The sequence below is a fragment of the Colletotrichum acutatum genome, assembly GCF_030867785.1.
Source record: "Colletotrichum acutatum strain CBS 112980 chromosome Unknown BDZ83scaffold_30, whole genome shotgun sequence".
NCBI classification, from domain to species: Eukaryota; Fungi; Ascomycota; class Sordariomycetes; order Glomerellales; family Glomerellaceae; genus Colletotrichum; species Colletotrichum acutatum.
In genome coordinates, this window is record NW_026849024.1 from 138857 (window position 1) to 160686 (window position 21830).

Sequence of the window (21830 nt, forward strand, 5' to 3'; positions counted from 1 at the left end):
ACAATTCTCCTGACCGCGCGCCACCGCCCGCTTTCCGCTGCCCTTGCATACACAGTAGAGCTCAGCCAGGTTCTAGTCTCCAGGCACTGCCAGGCTTACAAGTGACGATGCACATTATGGTTAGACGGAGGTAGTGCAAGCCCTGCAAGTGTGCAGGTGCATCTTGGTACAGCGTACGTACATGGCATAACGCCTTGGAGATATCTGAGCTAAGCTGAATGCCGGTGGTGTCTAGTCTGGGCCAAGATACATATGGTAATCCACAAACAGCCAGTGTCCACTTGCCCTGCTTGATTTATTCAGACTATCCGAACGCATACATAGTAAACCTCGTGACCTTGCTACGTATCCGTACAGCACTCTCCTAACAGAGTGTGACTCCCGAGACCAGGGCAAGTTTGAGAGGCCGACGAACCCGCTCAGCCCCAGCGTGCCTTGACACTTGAAGAATTTCCACCGCAAGGTGACGGGAGCTGGTGGACCCCCACGACCACCAATCGTCTCACCAGCCCCCCAGGGGTGCCTTAGCGTTCACAGTCTCCCACGGTCTTGCGCCCTCCTTCAGTGGCTTGAGCGTCGAGGGGCCCTGAACTTTGGCCTCCTGAAGGGCTGGCAGTTTGTACGGATACCTGTACTACGGATGGATAGGCAGCGTCATCGAGCGAAAAGTCGACAACGAGTCAACGACAGCAAAACCTCCAAAGAGGGCAAAGAGGGCAAAGCCACAGAGCTACCGGTTAGAGACGGCGCCCGTATTCGGCAGATCGTGTGGGACGTGCACTGTCGTCCCATTTTCCCCACTGCTCGATGAGCCCAGACCTGGAAGTCATCAGCCAATCAGTACGAGCTTTTCCGACCGTTCAAGCTGCGATACGTACCTGCTGCATCTTACCCGGTACCGTTAGGCTAGGTTCTTTCTTACCTTAGCAGGCTTAGGGTCCTCCGTTCACTCTGTTAAACCTCCAAGGGAATTTATTACCTGATACACTGGACCAACCAAAGACGCGTTGAGCTGTCGCGCTTGTCGACCACCAACTACGATCGACGACAGAGCACAGGTCTGATCCTCGATCTGGCCTCCGCATTCTCATTGTTGGCATTCCTCCTACACATGACTTGCATAATCGTTAGATATGACACCTTCTAGCGCGTGAGGTCAGGTCGCGCAATTCTGACTGTCGTTGATTTACAGTGGCTTTCTCATAATCCCTGTTCACCTAGTCGTGGGGTTCACACGAGAACAGGAACTCAACCACATGTCTACTTCCTTGTCAGTGTTGACATGAAATCTGGCTGTGATTATGGCGACCAAGAGGAAGTTCTTGGCACTTGAGGGTCCAAAGGATGAGCGTTCCGGAAACAAGAAATCAAAGTCGATTCAAATAAAAGGTCAGGTCAGGCACACGCTTCTACAACAGCATTATGATGTCGTGCAGACACTCCGCGAATACCTGCTTTCCAAACTGCCAGGGCCTTCGAGACTTCGCCGCAAGAAGATTGCAGCACTGGGAAAATACGAGGCACCATGGGCACGCATCCAAGACCACGACATCATACCAGAGCTTTCTTCCTTGTTAGACACAACCTTGGTCTGCACGCAACACCGCGCTGAGGCACAGGCTGACTCTCGGTGGGAGCAATGGCGGTCGTTTTCTCAGAAAGCCGACGACTCGATTGTGTCTCTCTCGGGAGAATTGGCCCAAGCTACTTCCTCGCAGTCAGAGGTAGGCCACTGCTGCGCGATCAATCTGTCTCCAAGGCTGACCGTCAAACACAGATCGTTGACTTCGTTGTGTGGCAAATATTCAACAGGCACGCTGCTCGGCCGAAGCATCTCCTCTGCGATGGGTTCAGGAGGCAGGCTCAGAACATTACCGATACAAAAGGCCACAATCGCGATAGCGGGATTCAGGGGCTGGTCGCAGTCGACCCGAATCATTACGTGCAGGCCCTCAAAAAAGCCCCTTGGCCACAAGTACTCATGCTGCTCGGGAAATCAGGAGAGCAGATCATGATAGATCTCCTCATTGATACGGCGATATTTCTCCCTGTGAGAGCCGGTCTCGGCAACATGTACCAGCTCAGTGGTATTCCCATGTCAGAGACGGGCGTAGCCGCGAATCAGGACATTAAGAAACAGACAAAAGGAGATGCCACAGCGCCGCCACCCATACCTCAGGAGCGGCTCCCGTCAGAAATCAGCTTCATCAGAAATCGCATGCTCTACGCTCGAGCTGCTCTGACAGCCAAGGGCACGGTTCAATATGGAATGCGGCACATACGTAAGTTGGCATCCAACCAAAGGCATAGAGAGACTTCCCCTGACGCCGATCAACAGATGTTCTGAGTCGTTGTCCGCGTCTATCGTGTTCAGAACAGGCACCCGAAGAAGAGAAGTCAAGAACGACACAGTCGAATGAGCGCAACACGCTGAAAGTCATGATGTACATCTTCCCTCGACAATTCGGCTTACACAACGCCTTCACCTCCAGAGTAGACCACTCCAAGACATCGCAAAGGTTTGCAGACTACACTCTCCGCGAAGACGAGATCTCATCAACATTCAAGGGGCGGGATATCAAGCTTCCAAGGCGACTGCGCGGAGACGCAAAACGACTGGTACAGAGGCTACAACTTCTCCACGGTCGTTGTGCTTACGCTGAGATACTGCGGCACTATTGCTCTTCTGCCGTTGATGTCAAAGCCCGGAAATCCGTCTCAAAGAAGCCGGTGAAGCAGTTCAAGAGACTTGATCCTACACCGATGGCGGGAAGAGACAGCCAGATAGTCGCTACATCTGGTGCGCCCAGAAATAGCACGCAGAACCGCCCGAGGCTTCACCAAGCCGCGGCACCTCCGCCGTTGCCCAAGTTTGATGTGATCACTGACTTGGCGACTCCCGTAGCTCATGTTTCCGCGTTCTGTCAGGCTGTACTGGTCAAGATCATTCCAGATGAGATGTGGGGCACTGGCGAGGACGGAACTTACAACAAGAGTCAAATACTGAGGAAAGTCGACCACTTTGTCAAGCTGCGGAGGTTCGAGGCCATGTCCCTCTGTGAGCTCGCAGACGGGCTCAAGGTAAGCAGTGCTCTACTTCTAGTGGATTCTATCTAACACATCCATTAAGATTACCAGTATGGAGTGGCTGGCGCCTCCAAGTCTCAAACGCCAGAAAACCAGCCTGACTGACATGAAGAAACGACATGAGATTATGAACGAGTTCTTGTACTATATTTTTGATTCGCTATTGATACCCCTTTTGCGCAGCAATTTCTACATCACAGAGTCGAGCTCTCACCGTTATCGTCTGTTTTTCTTTCGGCATGACGTTTGGCGATACGTCGCAGAACCAGCAATGGCGACTCTCCGAACAAACATGTTTGAGGAGATCAAGCTTGATCGGGCTACCGCAATCCTCGACTCTAGGCGACTGAGCTTCAGTCGTATCAGGCTTCTGCCCAAAGGAAAGGGTATGCGGCCGATCACGAACCTACGAAGGAGAACAGAGGTCAGGGGCAGGAGCTCCATTCTCGGCCCAAGCATCAACACCGTGCTTGGCCCGGTACATTCCATTCTCAAACTCGAAACGGTGACCCTCACCAATCAATAACTGTGTCATCTATCTAGTTGCTAATTGTCTTTACAGCAAAGCAACCCATCCAGGCTTGGATCATCCATGTTTTCGGTGGGCGATCTCTATCATCGCCTAAACGCCTTCAATGCCAGATTTGGCAACTATCGGCCAGCATTCTACTTCGCCAAGGTAGACGTGCAGTCGGCTTTCGACACCATTCCTCAGGAGGCCGTGATTAGGCTGATGGATGGCGTTCCGAGTCAAGAAAAATACATAATCAAGAAGCATGTCGAAGTCAAAGCCGGATTACTGGATTCTCGACATCAGAAGAATACGATATCAACAGTCACGCGGCGGTGGCATTCCATCGCCGTCACCTGCAACGATACCACCGATTTTTCGCAGCTGGTAGAGAAGCGCCTCGGCTTAAACCGCAAGAATACCGTCTTCGTGGGGAACACGATGAGGAAGGAGCTAGAGACGGAGGCGCTAATGACGCTGATGGCATCGCATATCAAGCAGAACCTCGTCAAGGTGGGCAAGAAGTTTTACAGGCAAAAGAAGGGCATTCCACAAGGCTCTGTACTCTCTTCCGCTCTGTGCAACTACTTCTACGCCGACCTCGAGGCGCAGCATTTGTCGTTCCTGTTTGAAAGTGAGGAGCAGGAGGAGGAGGGAGATTGTCTGCTCCTGAGGCTGATTGATGACTTCCTCCTCATCACGACGGACCAGGCGAAGGCGCGCAGGTTCGTGCGGGTCATGCACGGCGGGCTGCCCGAGTATGGAGTCGCTGTCAGCCCCAATAAGACCTTGGTCAACTTTGACATGGACTTTGATGGTACGAAAGTAGCCAAGCTTTCAGACGGTGCTCGGTTCCCTTATTGTGGATTGGGCATCGACTGTGATACCCTCGACATTGTCAAAGATCGAGGTCATGTCAAAGATACAGGTAAGCTCTTTATTTTGCCATCCCAAGGAGGTACACGCCGTTAGCTAACATTGCCATCAGTGGTCTCCAATGCGTTGACAGTGGATTACGGGAACAAGCCCGGCCAAAATTTCCAAAGAAGAGTATTGAGTACGTCTTGCAGCCTTACCTCCATATAGGTAGCCCTCACTCATGTGAACTCGATCAACTAACCTTGATGTCATCTGCTATCCAGACGCCTTCAAGATCCAGTCCCACCTCATGTTCTACGACACCAAACACAACACCCTCAAAACCGTCATGTTCAACCTCCACAAAGCCTTTGCCGAGACGGCCGAGAAGATGTGGGCGTACTGGCGCTGTCTGCCCACCAGCAAACGACCCGCTGACGGGCTTATCATGCGTATGTGTGTTCTTTATTCCGCTGAAAACACCATGTTTGCTTTTTAAAAACCTGGCCTTAACTTTACCTCTTTCGACTAACGACGTTCATTTTATCTTGCCACAGAGACTTTGGCGAAAGTAATCGACGTGGCTTTCAGCCTGCTCACGAGCAAGTCTCGGAGGGAAAAGTACCCAGAGTACGATTGCGCCGCGGAGAAGACGCATGTTGCATGGTACGTATTTCTGCCCTCATCCCCAGACACTTTTGTTCTAGACGCCCCGCGTTATCTTGGAAGTGAACACCCGCGCGCTAACTGGAATACTCGCTCCCAAAGGCTCGCCCTCGATGCAGCGAGGATGATTCTGGCAAAGAAACAGGCAAACTTCACGACGGTCTTGTCGTGGATCGATGAGGAGCTCGGGCGTCTCGATTCCCGGAAGACGGCCCGGGCGAGGAAGTACATACGAGGATGAACAAATAGACACTTACCGTTGTACAAGATACATCACACAAAACCTTCAAAATGGAAGGAAAAGACTTGATGTGGCCCTGTGTGCGTGTTTCTTTGGAAACAGAATCCTCCTTGCCAATCACAACAGGCCGGATGGAACTTGAACTCCCTCTTGTTTGTCTCGCTCGGCACTCATCCACTGCCCTCTTCTGTGTTACAGATCACCTATTCGTATCGAACACGTCGACCACTGTTGCGATAAAACTATAGGGAAAGTGCCTCCCTGTACCACCCGGGAACCCTGTTGCTTGCCGGGCAGCACTTGGACATTGAGCTTTTTGTGTGATGCGAGAGTTGTCGTGTGAGGCGAAAGCACCAGATTTATCCCGAAGGCGAAGTAACGTAACCAATGCCTCAAAGAGGATAATAAGCAAGACTTTTTTTCCAAGCGTAAAGTTGACGATTATCGAGCCTCACATAAATAGTAACCAGCACTGCAGCCCTCGATCTTGACTAATTTCGCAAAAGGAGGTGTTTCAAACAAGCTACGACGATGGCTCTCGGAGAAACTATGAACGAGCAAGAAAGATTCTTCCTGGAGAAACTCGCCGCAGCGTCCGGGTACCCAGATTCCCTTTTCTACCAAGACGAGCGACGAGCGGCGCGAAAGGCACGCGCCGAGCATTATGCCGAGAGGAAACATCAAGTCTTTGACGAGGATCTGGGGAGACGGAAGGGTAACCCGTTGATCATCATTGACTTTGGCACGGGCGGGTCTGCGTCTCCGGCCGAGGCGGCGGGCGATATAGAAATCGACGAGGTTTCCAGTGAGGAGAGGAGTGGAAAGAAGGCCAACTTACACATCATACGCAACATTGAGAAGTTACGAAACAAGCTGTGCTGGCCGGATCCGAAGCAAGGCACGTGGGAGCCCGGGTACCTCAAGAAGGACCCTCCCCTACGAGTGATGTGAGTCCGCTCACCGAAAGCATTCATCCAGCGCAACAGCAAAAAAAAGGGGCACTAACGTCATCAAACAACAGCCTGCTAGAGCGCATGTGGCCTACCTCGCTGCTGCTAAACCTCAGCGAAGACGTGCTGCTGGAGATCCTAACCTACCACCAGATTCCGGCTCACTTCCTGACCTTCGTCACCAGCGGTGGCGACTCTTGGAGCTTCGCCAGCAGCATGAGCTTCGCGGGCTTCAAAGGCTGTACGAAGACCCTCTCGGACCCTGGTCAACAGCAGCCCACCAGCTTGGCGGTGCTGGGTCGCAGTGGTAGGCACATTCGGATCTGCCTCACCTTGTTCAGCATTCGCGAGTATGCCTTACATGCGCTACCTCGAGACGCGGACCCCGCGAGAACGCCGCGGTGGGAGACGCACTCCGCGGTTGTATACGTCCATTTTGACATTGTCGACGGCACGGCGGTGTGGTTACTCGCTAGCCCCCGATCGTATCATCCGGAAAGGGGGGAAGGGACGCAGAACCTGCTTTGGAACGCTTTGAAAGACGGCATGGCAAATGATATGGGTGCACTACGGTCACTTGACGTCCCCGAGCGATTCCGCATTAGTCTTGACAATCTACTTGCCGCCGCCGAGTGGTCCATTGGGATGTTTTCGCATCACGTCCAGGACACGGAGAAGAGGCTTCATGACTTGGTGAGTCCATTTTGTGCCACATGAAATGAGAGGCGCAGCAGAGCCGGAGCTATATTAAGATCCGATCCAGACCAAGCCGTACGTGTATCCGTATGACGATGACGAGATGGTGAATGACAAGGCAAGCGAATCTATCCACGCCCAGGACCTCCGGAGAATGGCGTACTTGATGGAAACTCGGCATGGCAGTGTCATGAAAGTTGAAAATAACCTTCGGGTTCTCTGCCGTCTTCGAGGGTTTTTCGTAGAAGACGTGGCCGGGCATCTCGGCTTTCTAAGAGAAACCCAGGCTAATGAGATCCGGACGCATGTTAAAGGTTTTGCGGAGAATTTGACATTGGTGACGGCAGAGATCGAGGACTTGTTGGACAGGGCATCAGCACTGGATAAACTTGCGAGGAACAGAGAAGAATACGTACGTGGCGACAAAGGGTGCTCAGTCATGGGGGGCGAAGGCTAAACGGTCTAGATTCAACGGTTGCAAACGCATCACTCGACTCAGCAGATGAAGAAAATCGCGGTGTTGACGGCGGAAGACTCGTCCGCGATGAAGCAATTGTCTTTCATCGCCCTGATTTTATTACCAGTTACGGTCGTATCAGTAAGCCAAGATAGGCCCCGTCGAGCATTGTTGTTGAAGAGAGGCAGAACCCGAATGCGCTGATCGGATGTTGTAACCAATCATGTTTTATGCAGACCGTTCTCAGTACGGACATTGTCAAGTTTCAGGACCTTTCGAACGAAAACGAGAATGCCACCCGAGGCACGTCCGAAAGCCCCGTTCCGACGTACAACTTTTCGGTGGCGGCCTTTGGCACATGGGCAGTCGCCAGCGTACTCATGACTATCGCTACTTTAGTCCTTGTCAAGCCGGTAGGGAACCCGAGGAGGCAAGGCGGCAGCAGTGTAGATTCTGTGACGCACGAACCTCTCATGGCGGAAACAAGGAGATCTCGACTGATGGCGCTTTTGTCTGATGCGTGGAATATTCGAGACAAGTTCGACTCAGCCGTAGACTCTTCGTCCAGCAATGCCAGGCCCAGGCCACCGAGCCCGGTGACTTCGGCACTCGCGACTTCGATACACACGGCTCCGATAGTCGTTAAGACGGCATCAAAATCGCGAGAGATTCCGGTGGTGGATGGAGACTCTCCCGTGCGTGCCGAGTCGTCTCAAACTTGGACGTCGATGGGGTGCTGGCTGGGTGATGCTTGGAACATAATGTGGCTGTTTGCAAAGGATAAGCTGAACATGACGGAGATGGCGACGACACCTCTACCACGATGGGATAGTCGAAGAGACGAGGGGCGAGAAGATGGGCAGAAATCGCGGGGAGAGGGTTCGTGAGTGCATGGTGTCTTAGCATGTTGGTTTAAGGCACAAGGTTATCCGAAAGGTAATGTAAGGTAGGGTCGCATCGTCTAAGTGTTGGATTCGGAGAAATAGGATCGGGCACGGCAGATTGACACATGCCAGATCCCCTCGGTCCCTTGCTACCCTCCGAATCTCCAAGGCTGCAAGGTTATCTGACAGACTCAGCTCCTGTGAGCCGCATCTTTGTTTCTATGTTTCTTTTGGTAAATTGCCACTTTCGATATGGACTCGGTGTGTCCTCTAGTGGTGTTGCGTTGACCGGGATGTTGACATGAAAAGAAGGTGGTATGTTGACGGTCGCAGCGGTGGCCGAGGAAACCTAGACAAAGCTCACCATGGCCCGACGATAGATAAGAAAAGTAGATGAAGATTCAAGCTAAGACCTAAGATCGTAATGTGGCAGTGCTTCTACCTTACCCTCCGTACTCGTGTATGCATTGTCGTTTCTTCGAGCGAGCACTTTCCCATACTGCGGTATACTAGAGGTAGGTAGGTGCAGATGAAGGAAGGAGTCTCCTGGTGCTGAGGTAAGGCACCTTCATGACGCTGATGCATAGGAGGTTTTAGCGAATCAGCCCACTATACGCAGGTAGCGGGCGACTGAGCCCACCAGAAACGGCCCCCATGATTCGTCTTCTTCGGATCCGACAGGGAGCCACCTAGCCTGGCCGATGATTTTCAGGGAAGGCCCCATCACCCGAGGCAGGTGCCGTGCAGAGATGGTGGCGGGCCGGGAAGCTTGCGTGGGGCGGGCCTTCCACACTCTTGCCTCTTCTGGCCGCACGACTTACGGTGCAGGTGCAGGGGAAGCAGAAAAAGGAGTGGGCTCCGGCTCTTTCACAGACCGGCGGCCTTGTTGACGTCAGACGAAAAGATGCGGCGGCTTTGCGTACCTTACGCTCGTCTCCCGCCGGCTCAGCTTACCACGCTTACCACGCCAACACGCCTTGTTCCATTGAATTAGACAGAAAACACAAGTGTAGACCGCGAAAAGGGCAAACGAAAGAAAGGCCAGCGAAGACAATACCCTTACCCTGTCTGTTAGTTCCATTCGTCTATTTCCCTTTGCCCATCACCTCGCCCACTATCTTACACCCCGATACTTGATCCATCCTTGCTCGCATGACACTGCCATCCAATCCTCCTTCTACATCCTGCTACCTATTTGAGATCTCAGTTTTGTTTCCAAAGGGGCGAAACACATCTTGACTTGCCATGCTCTGTGGACGACAGAAGCACGCACACACTCACACCCACTCGCCTTATCCATAATTATCATCCAACTCACCCACACACACGCCACATGTTGCATAATTTCAGCCCATCGCACTGCTGCTAGCCCGGGGCCTTTATCTTTGAACCCTCGTCTCTATCTGACAGTCTGCCTACCTTGCCCCAATTCAAACCGGTTGCGGGCTCTTGGACCATCCCGTTCTGCCCTCTCGCGACAACCGTACTCGGGTTCGCTTTGGAAACGACATCTGACGACTTGGTCCAAGCACGCCGAAATCCACGAGGGCATTGGACCAAATTCTGCGGTAGACTCTTGTTAGACATTGGAACCATATCAAGCGTTCTCAAGAGGCTTCAAGTATTTACTGCTTCCTTCCTCTCTAACCATTAAATCCTGGTTGTGGCTAAGCTAACGCCTCCGTCGCCTTTCCGTACTCGGAGACTCAGCCGTGTCTCGTTTATCTCGTGTAATGTGCGAGTCAGACAGATACGCAGCTAGCTGCAGTTAATGCGGTCTTTATTTATACAACACTTCATCCTCCCTTCTTCCAACCTCTCTTGGCTCACCATCACCGATTACCATTAGGCGTTCGAAGGGTCTATGTCCTGGAGCAAAACAGTTAATGCTGCAGTCCAAGGAAGCTACTCAGACCGAGAACAATATGGCAGTCGACATCACCACGACACTGGGTATTCCAGGCCTCACCACACCGGTATTAGCAAACGCCACAAAGCCCAGCCTTGCCAACATCAGCGCTCCCTTGCTTGCCACCATAGTACGCGATAGCTACCGTGCTACCTTCAAGGCTCGCGTCGCCGCCGGTGAAGCACGACCTTTTGTACTTCCTTACGGCATATTTGCCAGCTTCATCGTTCCCATCCTCTACTTGACCTTTCCGCACACAAAACGGCCATGGCTCTACAAGGCAAGATGGCTCGTGCTAGCCTTCATCGTCATCTTCAATATCGACATCTTGCTAGGCACCTCTAGCACCAACATGTCCATCTCTTATTCTAGCGGTTTGTCAGCCTTCTGGGGAATACTGTCTAATTTCATTATGCTGGTATTCACGGCACCACAATTCGACTACGAAAGAGTTGTTCGGAGGAGAAAGGCTACCACTATCCCCAATAGATCCAAGTCGTCTGCGGATCGCGCAGCTCCAATAAACGGATCCGGGTTCAGGAAGCGAACTGGTAGCAAGAAGCGGAAAGCTGACCAAGTCACGGCCCCTGAAGTCAACCTTGAAGAGTACGAGTACTACTGGCAGACTTTCCCAGAGAATGGGTCTTTCTCGGAACGGCTGGGCTGGGTCATCGACCTCTATACTAATTTCAGAGGAGTCGGTAAGAAAGCGTGTTTCCCCATGCTAAAGCGAGCTTTGCACTAATATAAATCAGGTTGGACTTGGGCTGTCTCGTCAGTTCCCAGTCCAATTCCCCCGGAGAACCCTGGCACGGGTGAGCTCGTCAAGATGGAAACCATTCCGTTGGAAACATTCGTGGGGTGTCAGACCTACAAAGACGAGAAAGAATTCTTGCGACGGAAGGTTATCCCCATCGCAATCTCGTATATGATCCTCGACATCGCCAAGGTTGCCATCATGGAGGACCCATACTTTTTCCTCGGACCCGAGTCGTTACCCCTTCCTGCTCATCTCGCGGCTCTCCCACCATGGGCTCTATCCATATGGCGGCATGCTTCTGTACTCGGTATTCTCTACGCCGCACTCGTCATGGTCTTCTCCGTTCATGACCTGTTCCAGTACTACGTCCTCAGCAAAGTCTTTCCCATGCGGGGTGAGCTGTGGCAATACTCCACGGTATTCGGTTCCTTTACACAGATCCTGGACAGAGGCTTGGCTGGGTTCTGGGGAGCTTGGTGGCACCAGACCTTCCGACATGCTTTCTCTGCACCAGTCAGTTGGGCTGTAAAACGTGGCTATCTCGAGAAGGGCACGCGAAGCACAAAGGCAATCGGAATGTCTACCGCCTTTCTTCTTTCTGGTCTGCTTCACGGCTCAGGAAGCGTCAGCGCGATCCCTGAGACCAAGTGGTGGAAGCCAGCGCTCTTCTTCTGGTTGTCGGGGCTGGGCGTCCTCACTCAGCAGACGTTCTGTACCGCCATGAAGTTCCAGATCACGAAGATGCCTCGCACGCTTAGGAGAGCCGGGAACCTCTTATTCGTGCTCATATGGCTGCACGTCACCGTCCAGCCGTTGGCCGACGACTTTTCGCAGACTGGTCTCTGGCTCATGGAGCCCGTCCCGGTTTCGGTCGTGCGGGCCCTCGGCTTCGGTCGCGGGGAGACGTCGTGGTGGAAGCCTGATATGGAAGCGATTGGACATTGGCATGTTGGACAGCATTGGTGGGATTCTGGCTTCAGCTACTAGAGCATCGGGCGCAAGCCCTACCCTCATGTTATGATATGATGAAGTAATGTGTTGGCTTTTTTTTTGTAGATAAAACTTTAGGGGAGATATGCCTTTTCTTTCGCCTGCTGCATCTCCTCCGACCCCAAATGCCCATTCACTTTGACGTGATCTGCGCCTCCGCCCTTGTGCTGCTCTGTAGGATCGTTTCCGGCCCGGAGCTTCTCGAGCCCATTCTCCTCCTCGGGTGTGAGTCTTCGCGGGACAACACATTCCTAGTGGTCGTTATCCTGGGATCGTGTTAGTGAGCCTAGTATGTTGGTCGGTAAGAGGGGGTTAAGCACAAACCAGCTTGACTACAATGTGTCTGTGAGGAAAGACTTGATTCAGGTACGCCTCCACGACGGGTTTCTCGAGGCCGCAGATGGGGGTCATATATCCGTATTGTATCCTCGAGAGGAGAAAGCTGCGCACGGCGGTGTTCATCTTGTGCTCCTGAGCGTCTCGTCTTCTTGCTCGATCCTCGAGTGAGCTTGTTTGGTGGTGATGTCAGACAGTCGCTGTCGCCTGTTCTTCATCGGAGTTGGAGGTTGGGCGATTTCCGTCAGGAAAGGGAAGAGCTGTTAGTTTTGATATCCATAGGAAGGTAGTGGGTAAGCAAGCCCGACCGGTTCGTACCTTCCGGCACATGACAATGAGGGAAGGGCCAGAGGTATATTACCCCCCCTCAAGCCCATTCCCGTCACCAGCCAGCAGGCGCCTGTTTAGGTCGACGGATCAGGTCAAACTGGCTGGGTGGTGGAGTGGTTAATGGTCGACATCAATTATGTACGCCAACTACCTAGCCTCCTCGACCACAGCCTGAGCGCACGCGGGTACCCCGAGTTCGAATCCCAGCATGAGCAACAAGAGACGTAGCCTCACCGGTGGTGAATTCTTTCTTGATGTCTGTTTTAGTTCCTCGTGCATAGGTAGGTGAATTTTTGCTAGTTGATACAAGGACGTCCTTACTTACTCCTCTCCACATATTGGGTGAGTACGGCTGCCACTTGAAGGTTCACTTCGCCACCGAGGGAAGGGGCATGTGAGCCGAACACTGGTATTCAATTGGAAAGAGAGGCTCTACTGCAGGTTTGACCTTTCTCATTTAACGAGATGGTCATTTTGTAATCGCGGCTTGTTATTCTGAACCACTCGCAGCATATGTGGTCCATCTAACCGGGCAGAATCATGTCACTTGAAGGAGACCAAGATGATGGTGTATACCGGTATGCTTGATTACTGCATACTACTGGAGTCTGGCTACCCAGCTCCAACAACCCTGTGAGCCCTCCCAGGCAAAACGAGGAGAAGGAAAAGGGGTATCTGGGCCGAAAGAAGAAAAGCCATCCCAAACCCTGCTACGTCCTAAACCTCCGCCCTTTTCAACGCCAGTCTGACCAAATTCAATAAGAGAGAATGGGGGTATCTCGCAAAACTCAAAGCCAGTTCCGAGCCAATCCAGACCAAATCTTCAGCGTACCGATGCTGAGTAGTCCAACTCCATGACGGGGAAAAGAAAAAACCACCAAAGGTCGATAAGAAAGAGACGTGAAGCTAAGAGGAAAGAAAACCCAATGCCTAAAACCTGACCCAAGGGATATAAAAACCCAATGCCAACACCAGAACCCAAGCCAGCGGTGTGAAGGTGCTGTTTGAAAGAAATGCAGTCTTTTGATGTTGTAGTGCTAGTAAAGAGCAAGAGGAATCCTCTGTGCCAGGTGATATGGGTCGTAAGCGTATTAGTTGCCGTGGCCGCCAGACGCCATGAACGTCAGAGTGTTAGCACCCACAACATCCTCGCCGTTTATGGGAAAGGTAAGGCCAGGCTGAAAGGCAGGCGGAACCTCCAGTTTACAATATTAGCAAGCCATCCAAGTCTGTGCAAGGAATGTCATGACTTACATTGATCTGGGCAATGGCAGGAACGAGCGCAGCATTGGCTTGAATATTCTGATGAGTTCCATCGAGCCAGTTTGTCGTCAGGGGACAGGCTCCCAGGTTCATGTTGGTAATGATGGCCGTTACATAGCCGCGCAGGATTGCAATCGCACACAGCTCTCCGTTGTTGCGCTTCATCTGCATCAAGACAATGTTGGCAACCCAAGCACTGTGGACAATCTCGCGGAGGACAAGGTCACACTGCTGGCCCTTGGTGAAACCGGCCGCGCGGATGTGAAGCTTGAGCTTGGCCTGGATCGCATCGACGAGATCGCCCAAGTCGGCGGTGACAAGGCGGCGGCTGGCGTTGCGCTCTTCGACTGTGATGTTCGGGGCGATGGGCTTGGGCGGGAAGGCGTGCTGCTGAAGCTGTGCGTTCTGGGAAGACTGAGCCTGGCTGGAAGACTGAGCATGGGTAGTCTGGGCCTGGCCAGAAACCTGGACAACTTCAGGCGCCTTGCCCTTCTGAGAACTCTTGGCCTTCTGAGGAGTCGCGGCCGTCTTGGAAACACCAACGGTGCCAGCGGACATGGAGCTCATGCCGGCAGTGCGGGAGTCCATCTTGCTCGTGTTCTGACGCTTCGTGGCCGGGGCCTTCTCGGCAGCAGTCGCCGCGCGCTTGTTATCGGCACCGGGGTGAAGCTGAGGCAGGCTGAGGTGACGGGGACCCTCGCCGTACTGAGGAGCATGGAGGTATGCGCCTCCGCCCCGGACTTGACCCTGCTGGGCGTATGCGTGGTCCTGGAAATAATACGTGAGTAAAAGAATCGTGGTGAAGTGGAGATGATGTTCTTACCTGGGCCGGGACATTGGCCTCGGGAATCTCAGAGATCTTTGTCTCTTCCTCAGCCTCGGGCTCCTCCTTCTTGACGTTGCCGCTGCGCATCTTCTCGTAGGTGTTGATGGCAGCGGCACGGACGGGACGGGACTGCGCCAGTCCGACAGGAGCAATGCCCCTGCCCGCGTCGACGGTGGCGGCAGGGACGGACCCCTTGCCGCCTGCCTCCGCGGGCGGGACATACTCCCTGTCGGAGGGCGCGTTTGAACCCATGTCGTCGTCGTCGAAGTCAGAGTCGGAGTCGGAATTGTAGTACGACCTCTTGCCCTTCTTCTGCTTCTTCTTGCTCGCCTTATTCTTCTTCGAATGCTTGGGCTTCTTCGAAGGAAGAGTGGTGGCGGAGGAGTTCTTGGCCTTTGTGGGCGTAGATAGAGTCAGGGACGAATCCTGGGTGGTGGCGAGGGTGGTCTGTAGAAAGGGGAAGGAGGGGAGAAAATCAGCTTCTGGGTGAGGCAAGACGGGTGTGGGTGAAAATCGACGTACCTGGGTCAAGCCGCTCGCGGAGTCCTTTCCAAAAGCCTTACCGCCCTTCTTCGCAGAGTTCTTGGAAGCAGAAGACGGGCCCTTGGTCGGCGAGGCATCAGGAGTGTTGGCCTGACGGCCCGGGACGGCGATGGCCACGGATGGCTGAGTAGGAGCGCGCGATCCGCCGGCGCGCTGGGTCAAGAGTGCGTAGCGGTCCACCCAGTCGAAATCGCCAACCTCATGAGCAACGTGAGAGCCGAGGTTCGAGATCTCGCCCTTGGCAACGCAGTCACGGCAGACGACGATGCCGCATTCTCTGCACAACTGGTGAACGGTCTGGGCGGCGGGCATCTTCTTGCAACAGTCGCAGGTATTTTCGCTGAGATGAGTCGGTCTCCAGTTGTCGTGACCACGGTTCCGGCCACCCGAGGACGTGGTGTGAGTCTTGAACTGGTCCATGACGATGATTCTGATGAACATGAAGCGATGGTCGTGATGGATAAGGGGTAAGGAAGCTCGTCGAGTTGCTGGTGTAGCGAATGTTGATGGCTGAGCTGCGAAAGAAAGCTGAGAGTGTTGAGAGAAGAAACGAAAACTCGAGCTGTCGAGGGAAGAAAGAGAATCAAAACAAGAGAAGGTGAGGAGAAGAGGAAACAAAAAGCCCAGAGCTCTCGCCCTCCATGGAAATCCTCAATATCAAAAGGGCGGGTACAATAAGTTGTGAGTTGCCGCCTCATGGAGAAGCCCTAATCACAACGAGAGCGGGAGCCGTCGAGAAGCAGTGAGCTTCCCGTCTTCGAGAGAAATCTTCAGCATCAAGGGGGCGACGGGTGAGACGGGTTGAGTGCTCCGCCTCATAAAGGAGCACTCATCGTGAGAAGAGCGGATACAGGAAGACATGGAGCTCTCGTTCTTCACAGAAACTCTTGGACGAAAAACGGATTGAGGGAAAGGGGTCAAGCTTCTAGTAGTTATGCTTATTATTCTCACTACCAGAAGGGCACTAGAAGAAAAGAACCGCTGCAAATCAACAGACTTTCAATATCAAGAGGCGATTATGTGAAAGGGGGTGAGCTACCGTTACGAGTAGACCTCATTTGCAAGGACGGACGATTAGATATGGACAAGGAGAGCAAGAGATATTCAAGTGCTGTGATAAAGACTTTGAACTCCTATCAAGTAGATGACATACTGCAAAGGAGCCCTCACATCCGTTCTGGTGGCTTATAACATCAAAGAGACTGAGTGTTATACACATAAGGGCCTCTCGCAAACTTGTCAAGGGAAAACGGTGATTCATAAGTAAGGAATCTTGATATAAAGCACTTGCTATACCCCACATCCAGGGTTGATGGGCTCTCGTCTCGTGTGTAAGTTATGATGATCACTGCACCAGATGAATGGCAGAGGATTAGATTGATACTCGGTCGTGTTATACTGAGTCCACAGGATCCCAGAGTGCTTCGAGCTGAGAGGTAGACTGTCCACGTTGTGGCTGGAAGGATACAATGATATCTAGGCATATTCCGAGTTAAGGTGGTTGCGGTATCATTAGAGATGAATGATGCTCTCAGTATGTCTATGACTAAGTTCGAAGCACGTGTGGCTCCCTCAGACGAGTCCTGAATGCAAAACCTGGCAGTCATCGCGCCAAACTTGAAGCTTTACCTATCATCGAGTGTAGCTTGATTAAAGAGCAAGCATCTCGCCATTGAGAGTAGTATCAAATGAGATGATGCCCATTCCTGAATAGATATTGCGGGTAAAGTGAAGAGGTACGACCTGGTATGGAGTGCGTGTTACCTACTCCAACATTACACGCGCAGCGTTTTTCATAGACCGGTGAGGACAATGTAACTTGACCGTGCCATATCTGACATAGTGGCAATGAGATACCAATGTGATGTAAATAGAAAAAAGGACGACGAAGAAAGAGAAAAGTTTGTCATGTAATATACAACCACCAAGGTCAGTGGCAAGACAGTCTTAGCTACGATTATGATACGCGGATGGTAAGGTCAAGAATATGATGAATTGAAAGCAAGACATTACCTATCATGAGTTCCGAGGGCAGCTAAGCACAGATCCCGCTTCACCTAGGAAAAAAGAGCTGTATAATTTATAATTTGGCAATTTAGTCGTCGCCTTGTGCGACAAAAAAACAGCGTTTTCCGCTATGAAACATGGTTAACTAAACTTGTGAGATTACTCATCGTCAACAAGATCTTCATTTACGACGAAACCATGATTAAGAGTTTCGTTGCGAAGTAACTGTGCAGTATGCGTCCGGCGCTGCGACACTTGTCCAGAATGGGCTTGACTCCAGCGGCCTCGAAGAACACATGGAACCGGGGGGTTGGTAAGAAATAGGACCGTTAGAAGGGATCGTGTTTCATACGTAAGGGATATAGTTGAAGTTCCACGTTGAACAGGCGTACTTCATCGGTCTGTACGTTGAGAGAGGCAGAAAATGACGGGTTATAGTAGGCAAATGCGTGCGAATACAAGCCCGTCGAAGGCTGTCATATGATTTCGGGAACACATAAACTGAACAGTGAGCAATTGAAAGCCTGACGACAAGATAAATGCGCATTGCGTTGATATCACAAGTGTTCGCTTGAAAAACGTGTAGTTGAACGACACAGCTCAGATTGCCAGAAAAGTCGGCATATCCAACAGTATCAAGAAACAAAATCGCTTGCACCCGCGCGGTCAAAGCTTTGCGGCAGCATGGGGCACAACGGGCGGGAGAGGGACATATCCGATGATGGACAGGTGCTGCTGGTGGATAGCCTGGAGTTCGATGGTAGTGTGTCCCGCCGTGGCCCTCCCGATCGTTGCTAGGACGACTTTTGCACTCGAATTTTTGCGCAACGAAAGAGATTGGCTGGGCGCATAGGGTGGACGACCAGTCGCCATAGTAACACTTAAACGGATAGGACGATGGGAACCGACCCCCTCGGGAGAGGACGGGTAGGGTCCACGAGAGGGCAGAACTTGTGCACAACATGAACGGGAACGGGACGAACGGGGGGAGGAGGGGGCCGGAGGCAAGTCATGACAAATGCCCACCTCTCTCTCTCTGTCTGCAAGTCTCCAGTCCCATCGATGACCCCGCAGGACGTCCGGGTCCAGAAGCGTTTTCTCGAAACAGGATGGTGGACTCTGTCCTCACGAATCGGACGTGGACCACGTTTCGGAGTACGGATACCTACACGATTCTGCATATCTGTCAGTGGAAGTTCACGAAAAAGGTCGACGAGTGACGTTGAACAAAGTGGGTACGTACCCAGCAGAGACCCACCGATTGGGAACAGGCGCACTGTGCTGGATGAAACGGCTTGAGAACATTCGGCCAATGAGATGGGCCATACTTCCACCAGAGCTCGTTGATTCGTCAATGGGTCATGCAAGCAATTAAACACGACCCCGCTAGTGGAGACGTGTCAGACGCGTCAAACGCGTGCGCCTCGCGACGACGCGCCGACCGCATCGCAAAGTTTCGCAACGGGCACCGCCCACCTTCTTTCTGGAGTTTGAACGGAGACGGTTTTCACTTTCTTTGATCAGAGTCGACTTTGTGGCGCAATGCCCTCCTGGTTGACTCACAGGCGGCAATCGCGGGATTTCATGTCTTTTCTCGGTGTAGTCATTCTGTCTTCACCGCTCACCTGCTCGCCCTCATCTTCCTGCAAGTGCTGAAGCCGGCTGATGCTAGATTCGACGGTCCGGTCAATCTTTGACGATTTTAAGTCTGGCGTTGTCTGTCTGCTTGGGCTAAGGAAAGCCTCGTTTGATTTTTCTCGCTGGGGTTTTGCGATTTCGCTCTTGCAAAAGTCGTTGAGAGCGAGGGGGAGGAGACACTGAGAGAGTGCCCTTGCCGCAATCGCGAAAGTTGGAAGAGGCGGGGCATGATGGAGCGGATTTACCCACGTTTCTGATGCAAGCCATTAAAGACGGCCCCTCTTTGTGCCTAGGGCGCCTGGCATGCGGAGCACGACGGGATGTTGAACCCTTGAGGTGGTGCGCCGCTCTTCGTCACAACGTGAGGTTGAAAGCCACCACCACTAAGAATACCACCACCACACCGCCATCTCACGCGCTCATGAATAACCCCGCGGCTACCCTGAGGGTGGTCTCGCATCACAGAGAAAGGGGGTCATGAGATCGTTTGATGGTAACATGAGAGGCGGGCGTTTCGGAAGCATTGAACCGACTTCCATGGCCAGGAGCACCCTCGAGTCATGCGTCATCTCGTCCACAACTTACAAAGGATGGTTCGGGCACAGTATGTGTGACTGAGTATTTGGTCGTCCAGTACGGTAAGTACGGAGTACTCTATACAGAGTACCATGCGACGCAGAACAAGCTTCAGGAGGAATTCGGTAGGCCTCTCAAGATTTGATTACGGCCTTCGAGGCCCAGAGAAGGTGGTATCCGGAACCAGAGAGATATGGTGTAGCTGGGGCCCGATCGGAACAAGTCGCCAAAGCCGTCCAGTACGGCCCCCAGGGATCGCTCGAATCAAGGTCTAGATACTATGACGGCAGCTGGCCGAAGCACAGACGGAATGCGCTTAAGCACCAAGCTCAAATCCCTTTGTGCAGTCCCCATCACTTTCTTAATGGAAGTGGTAAATGGTGATTGGTAAATGGCGCAGCATGAGGAGCACGTTTTCTCTCCACAGACTGGCTTGGGGAGCACCAGCGTAGAGACCACATGTAACCGTCGATGGTCGTCATCAATATCCAATCGCTTTCGGCTCATCTTGCAGATGAAACTTTGAAGCAATCGCAGCAACCTCGAACAGACGTGAGGGCAGAGGGAGGATGGAGTAACAGTAGGCAATCTTGTAGGGCCGAATCGACTGCAAGTCTGTCGTTGGAAACAATAGACGCCTCGAAAGTCGAAGAGTGTGGAAGCTCTGATTCGAGCTAGGTTCAACAGAGACTGCTATGTTGGTTGGCAGTCCGTGTGTCCCATTGTGTGGGAGTTTGACAGAAGGGAGGGCGCGAGCCGCGGCTCCTTAGCGATAAAGTCTGAGCGAACGCAGTAAGCCCAAAGGGGAAGTGTAAATTTTCTCTACATTCTTACGCTTTCCAATAGAACGGGGATTCCAAGCTGAGGCGGATGTATGTCATGAGCCTCGTGAGGCAAGGTAGAGGAGGCAAATCCCGTGGGAGAGGATGTCTCGCATGTCTTGCAGCTCTCTTCTCGGCCGCAGAAGTCCAGGGAGATGGCTGCTGTCCGATCATTCATGGGCTCAAAGGTTATTGATTGGGCAAAGGGGGAGATGGGGACGAGATGAGGCAGAGACAGTAAAGATGAATGGTCTTGTGCCTTAGTCTTGCGACCACCTTGCATGAACAGGAGGAGAGACAGTAGAGACGGAGAAAGGGTAAGGTTGACGAGACAAATAGGAAGAAGCAAGGAGCAGCAAAAGAGCCGGTAGTATTGCCTTTGATCGGGAGCGGGTATGAGTGTGACAAAAGATCAGAGCGACCAAAAACGAAAAAGGCCAAGAGGGGGAGGGGGACCGATGGTGAGTTCCTTTGCTATTGCCAGTTGACCCTTGCAGACTGGCGAGGGACGAGGGTGGAGGGTGTAGGGTGCAGACCCGAAGGTGAGAGGCGAGCTACTGCAGGTCGGTGAGGGACAGGAGAAAGAGGTGTGGGAGGGAGGGTGATGGTTGAAAGGGAAGAAGCAACGCCGCCGTCCCAGACTCGAGGTACCGCTCGAGGCGGCTGAGACACAAGATGGGCCCTACGAGACAATTTGGGAGAAGTCGCGATGGCGTACCCATTCGCGTGGCCTGTCCAGCTATTCGTCCATGAGGGCGACCTCGACCGTACCACGGGTCCTGATGGTGCGTACGTAGTAATTCATATTGGACTGCAGACTGTTTCGGGTGCTTCCATCATCGCCATCACCATCACCATCACGCCCATGCCAAATGCCTCGTGTCTTTTAGGGCTTTGACTGATGTACGTATACCGTATGGATGGATTCCATGCTTACATCATGTCTATGAGGTAGATTGATACGTACGTTACCTTATGTCAGAACCTGAGGCAGGTAAGGTAGGTATTGTATGACATAGGCAAGGTACGGAGTACATCGACCTTGGACAGAGGCTTGAGAGGAAAGAAAGAACGACGTAACGGAAGGGTCGGTCTGAATGAAAGCTCAGACCCTCTTGCCTCCCACTTCCATTAAAATCCCTGGCAAAAGCAATACGTACCGCGACGTCCCTCTCGAGCGCTCCAGACAGTGAAAGAGCTCGCATCGGGGCACAGATGCTGGGCTTTTCAAACACTGTGATACCCACACCAGGCGACCACGGCCCAAAGTACTTGCAGCAGCATGCAGTTTGCGCGCCCACCCCCAGGGCCCCAATGCCCCAGTCAGTGGACGGACCCTTGTCAGATGGTCCACTCTTGACTCCAGCGCACTAAGAAAGCCCATTTTCGCCCTTGCCAGACACAAGGCAAGGTAGTAGTCCTCCCCCCATGAGCCTTCCAGTCCTCCGCCATCCCATCTGCCACCTGCCACTCTGCCGCCA

General features: G+C 52.7%; 5 protein-coding genes across 5 annotated transcripts; 4 read left to right on the forward strand and 1 right to left on the reverse strand.

The window, feature by feature from the left end:
• The first annotated feature begins 810 nt into the window (after positions 1-810).
• Positions 811-3200, forward strand: BDZ83DRAFT_251301 (uncharacterized protein). Its single transcript, XM_060501928.1, has 5 exons — positions 811-1724; positions 1778-2282; positions 2339-2519; positions 2584-3081; positions 3131-3200. The coding sequence occupies exons 1-4, from the start codon at positions 1302-1304 to the stop codon at positions 2732-2734; spliced, it is 1260 nt and encodes a 419-aa protein (XP_060366761.1). The 5' UTR covers positions 811-1301; the 3' UTR covers positions 2735-3081; positions 3131-3200.
• Positions 3201-5598: 2398 nt separating this feature from the next.
• Positions 5599-6624, forward strand: BDZ83DRAFT_773779 (uncharacterized protein; the record flags this gene model as incomplete). Its single annotated transcript, XM_060515407.1, has 2 exons — positions 5599-6310; positions 6393-6624. Exons 1-2 carry the CDS (start codon positions 5895-5897, stop codon positions 6622-6624), a joined length of 648 nt encoding a protein of 215 aa, XP_060366762.1. The 5' UTR covers positions 5599-5894.
• Positions 6625-7513: 889 nt separating this feature from the next.
• On the forward strand, positions 7514-8554 carry BDZ83DRAFT_251256 (uncharacterized protein). The gene has a single exon (XM_060501927.1). The coding sequence runs from the start codon at positions 7697-7699 to the stop codon at positions 8351-8353; it is 657 nt and encodes a 218-aa protein (XP_060366763.1). The 5' UTR covers positions 7514-7696; the 3' UTR covers positions 8354-8554.
• Positions 8555-10275: 1721 nt separating this feature from the next.
• BDZ83DRAFT_650203 (uncharacterized protein) lies at positions 10276-12006 on the forward strand (the record flags this gene model as incomplete). The annotated part of the gene is made up of 2 exons (XM_060510351.1): positions 10276-10960; positions 11015-12006. 2 exons carry the CDS (start codon positions 10276-10278, stop codon positions 12004-12006), a joined length of 1677 nt encoding a protein of 558 aa, XP_060366764.1.
• Positions 12007-13766: 1760 nt separating this feature from the next.
• On the reverse strand, positions 13767-15727 carry BDZ83DRAFT_650204 (uncharacterized protein; the record flags this gene model as incomplete). The annotated part of the gene is made up of 3 exons (XM_060510352.1): positions 13767-13871; positions 13930-14706; positions 14762-15727. 3 exons carry the CDS (start codon positions 15725-15727, stop codon positions 13767-13769), a joined length of 1848 nt encoding a protein of 615 aa, XP_060366765.1.
• Positions 15728-21830: the final 6103 nt, after the last annotated feature.

Coding starts and splice junctions, on each gene's coding strand:
- BDZ83DRAFT_251256 (XM_060501927.1), top strand. CDS start 7,697: ATGCAGACCGTTCTCAGTACGGACATTGTCAAGTTTCAGGACCTTTCG.
- BDZ83DRAFT_251301 (XM_060501928.1), top strand. CDS start 1,302: ATGGCGACCAAGAGGAAGTTCTTGGCACTTGAGGGTCCAAAGGATGAG. Junction 1,725..1,777: donor CTACTTCCTCGCAGTCAGAG/GTAGGCCACTGC, acceptor CGTCAAACACAG/ATCGTTGACTTCGTTGTGTG. Junction 2,520..2,583: donor CACTCCAAGACATCGCAAAG/GTTTGCAGACTA, acceptor CGGGATATCAAG/CTTCCAAGGCGACTGCGCGG.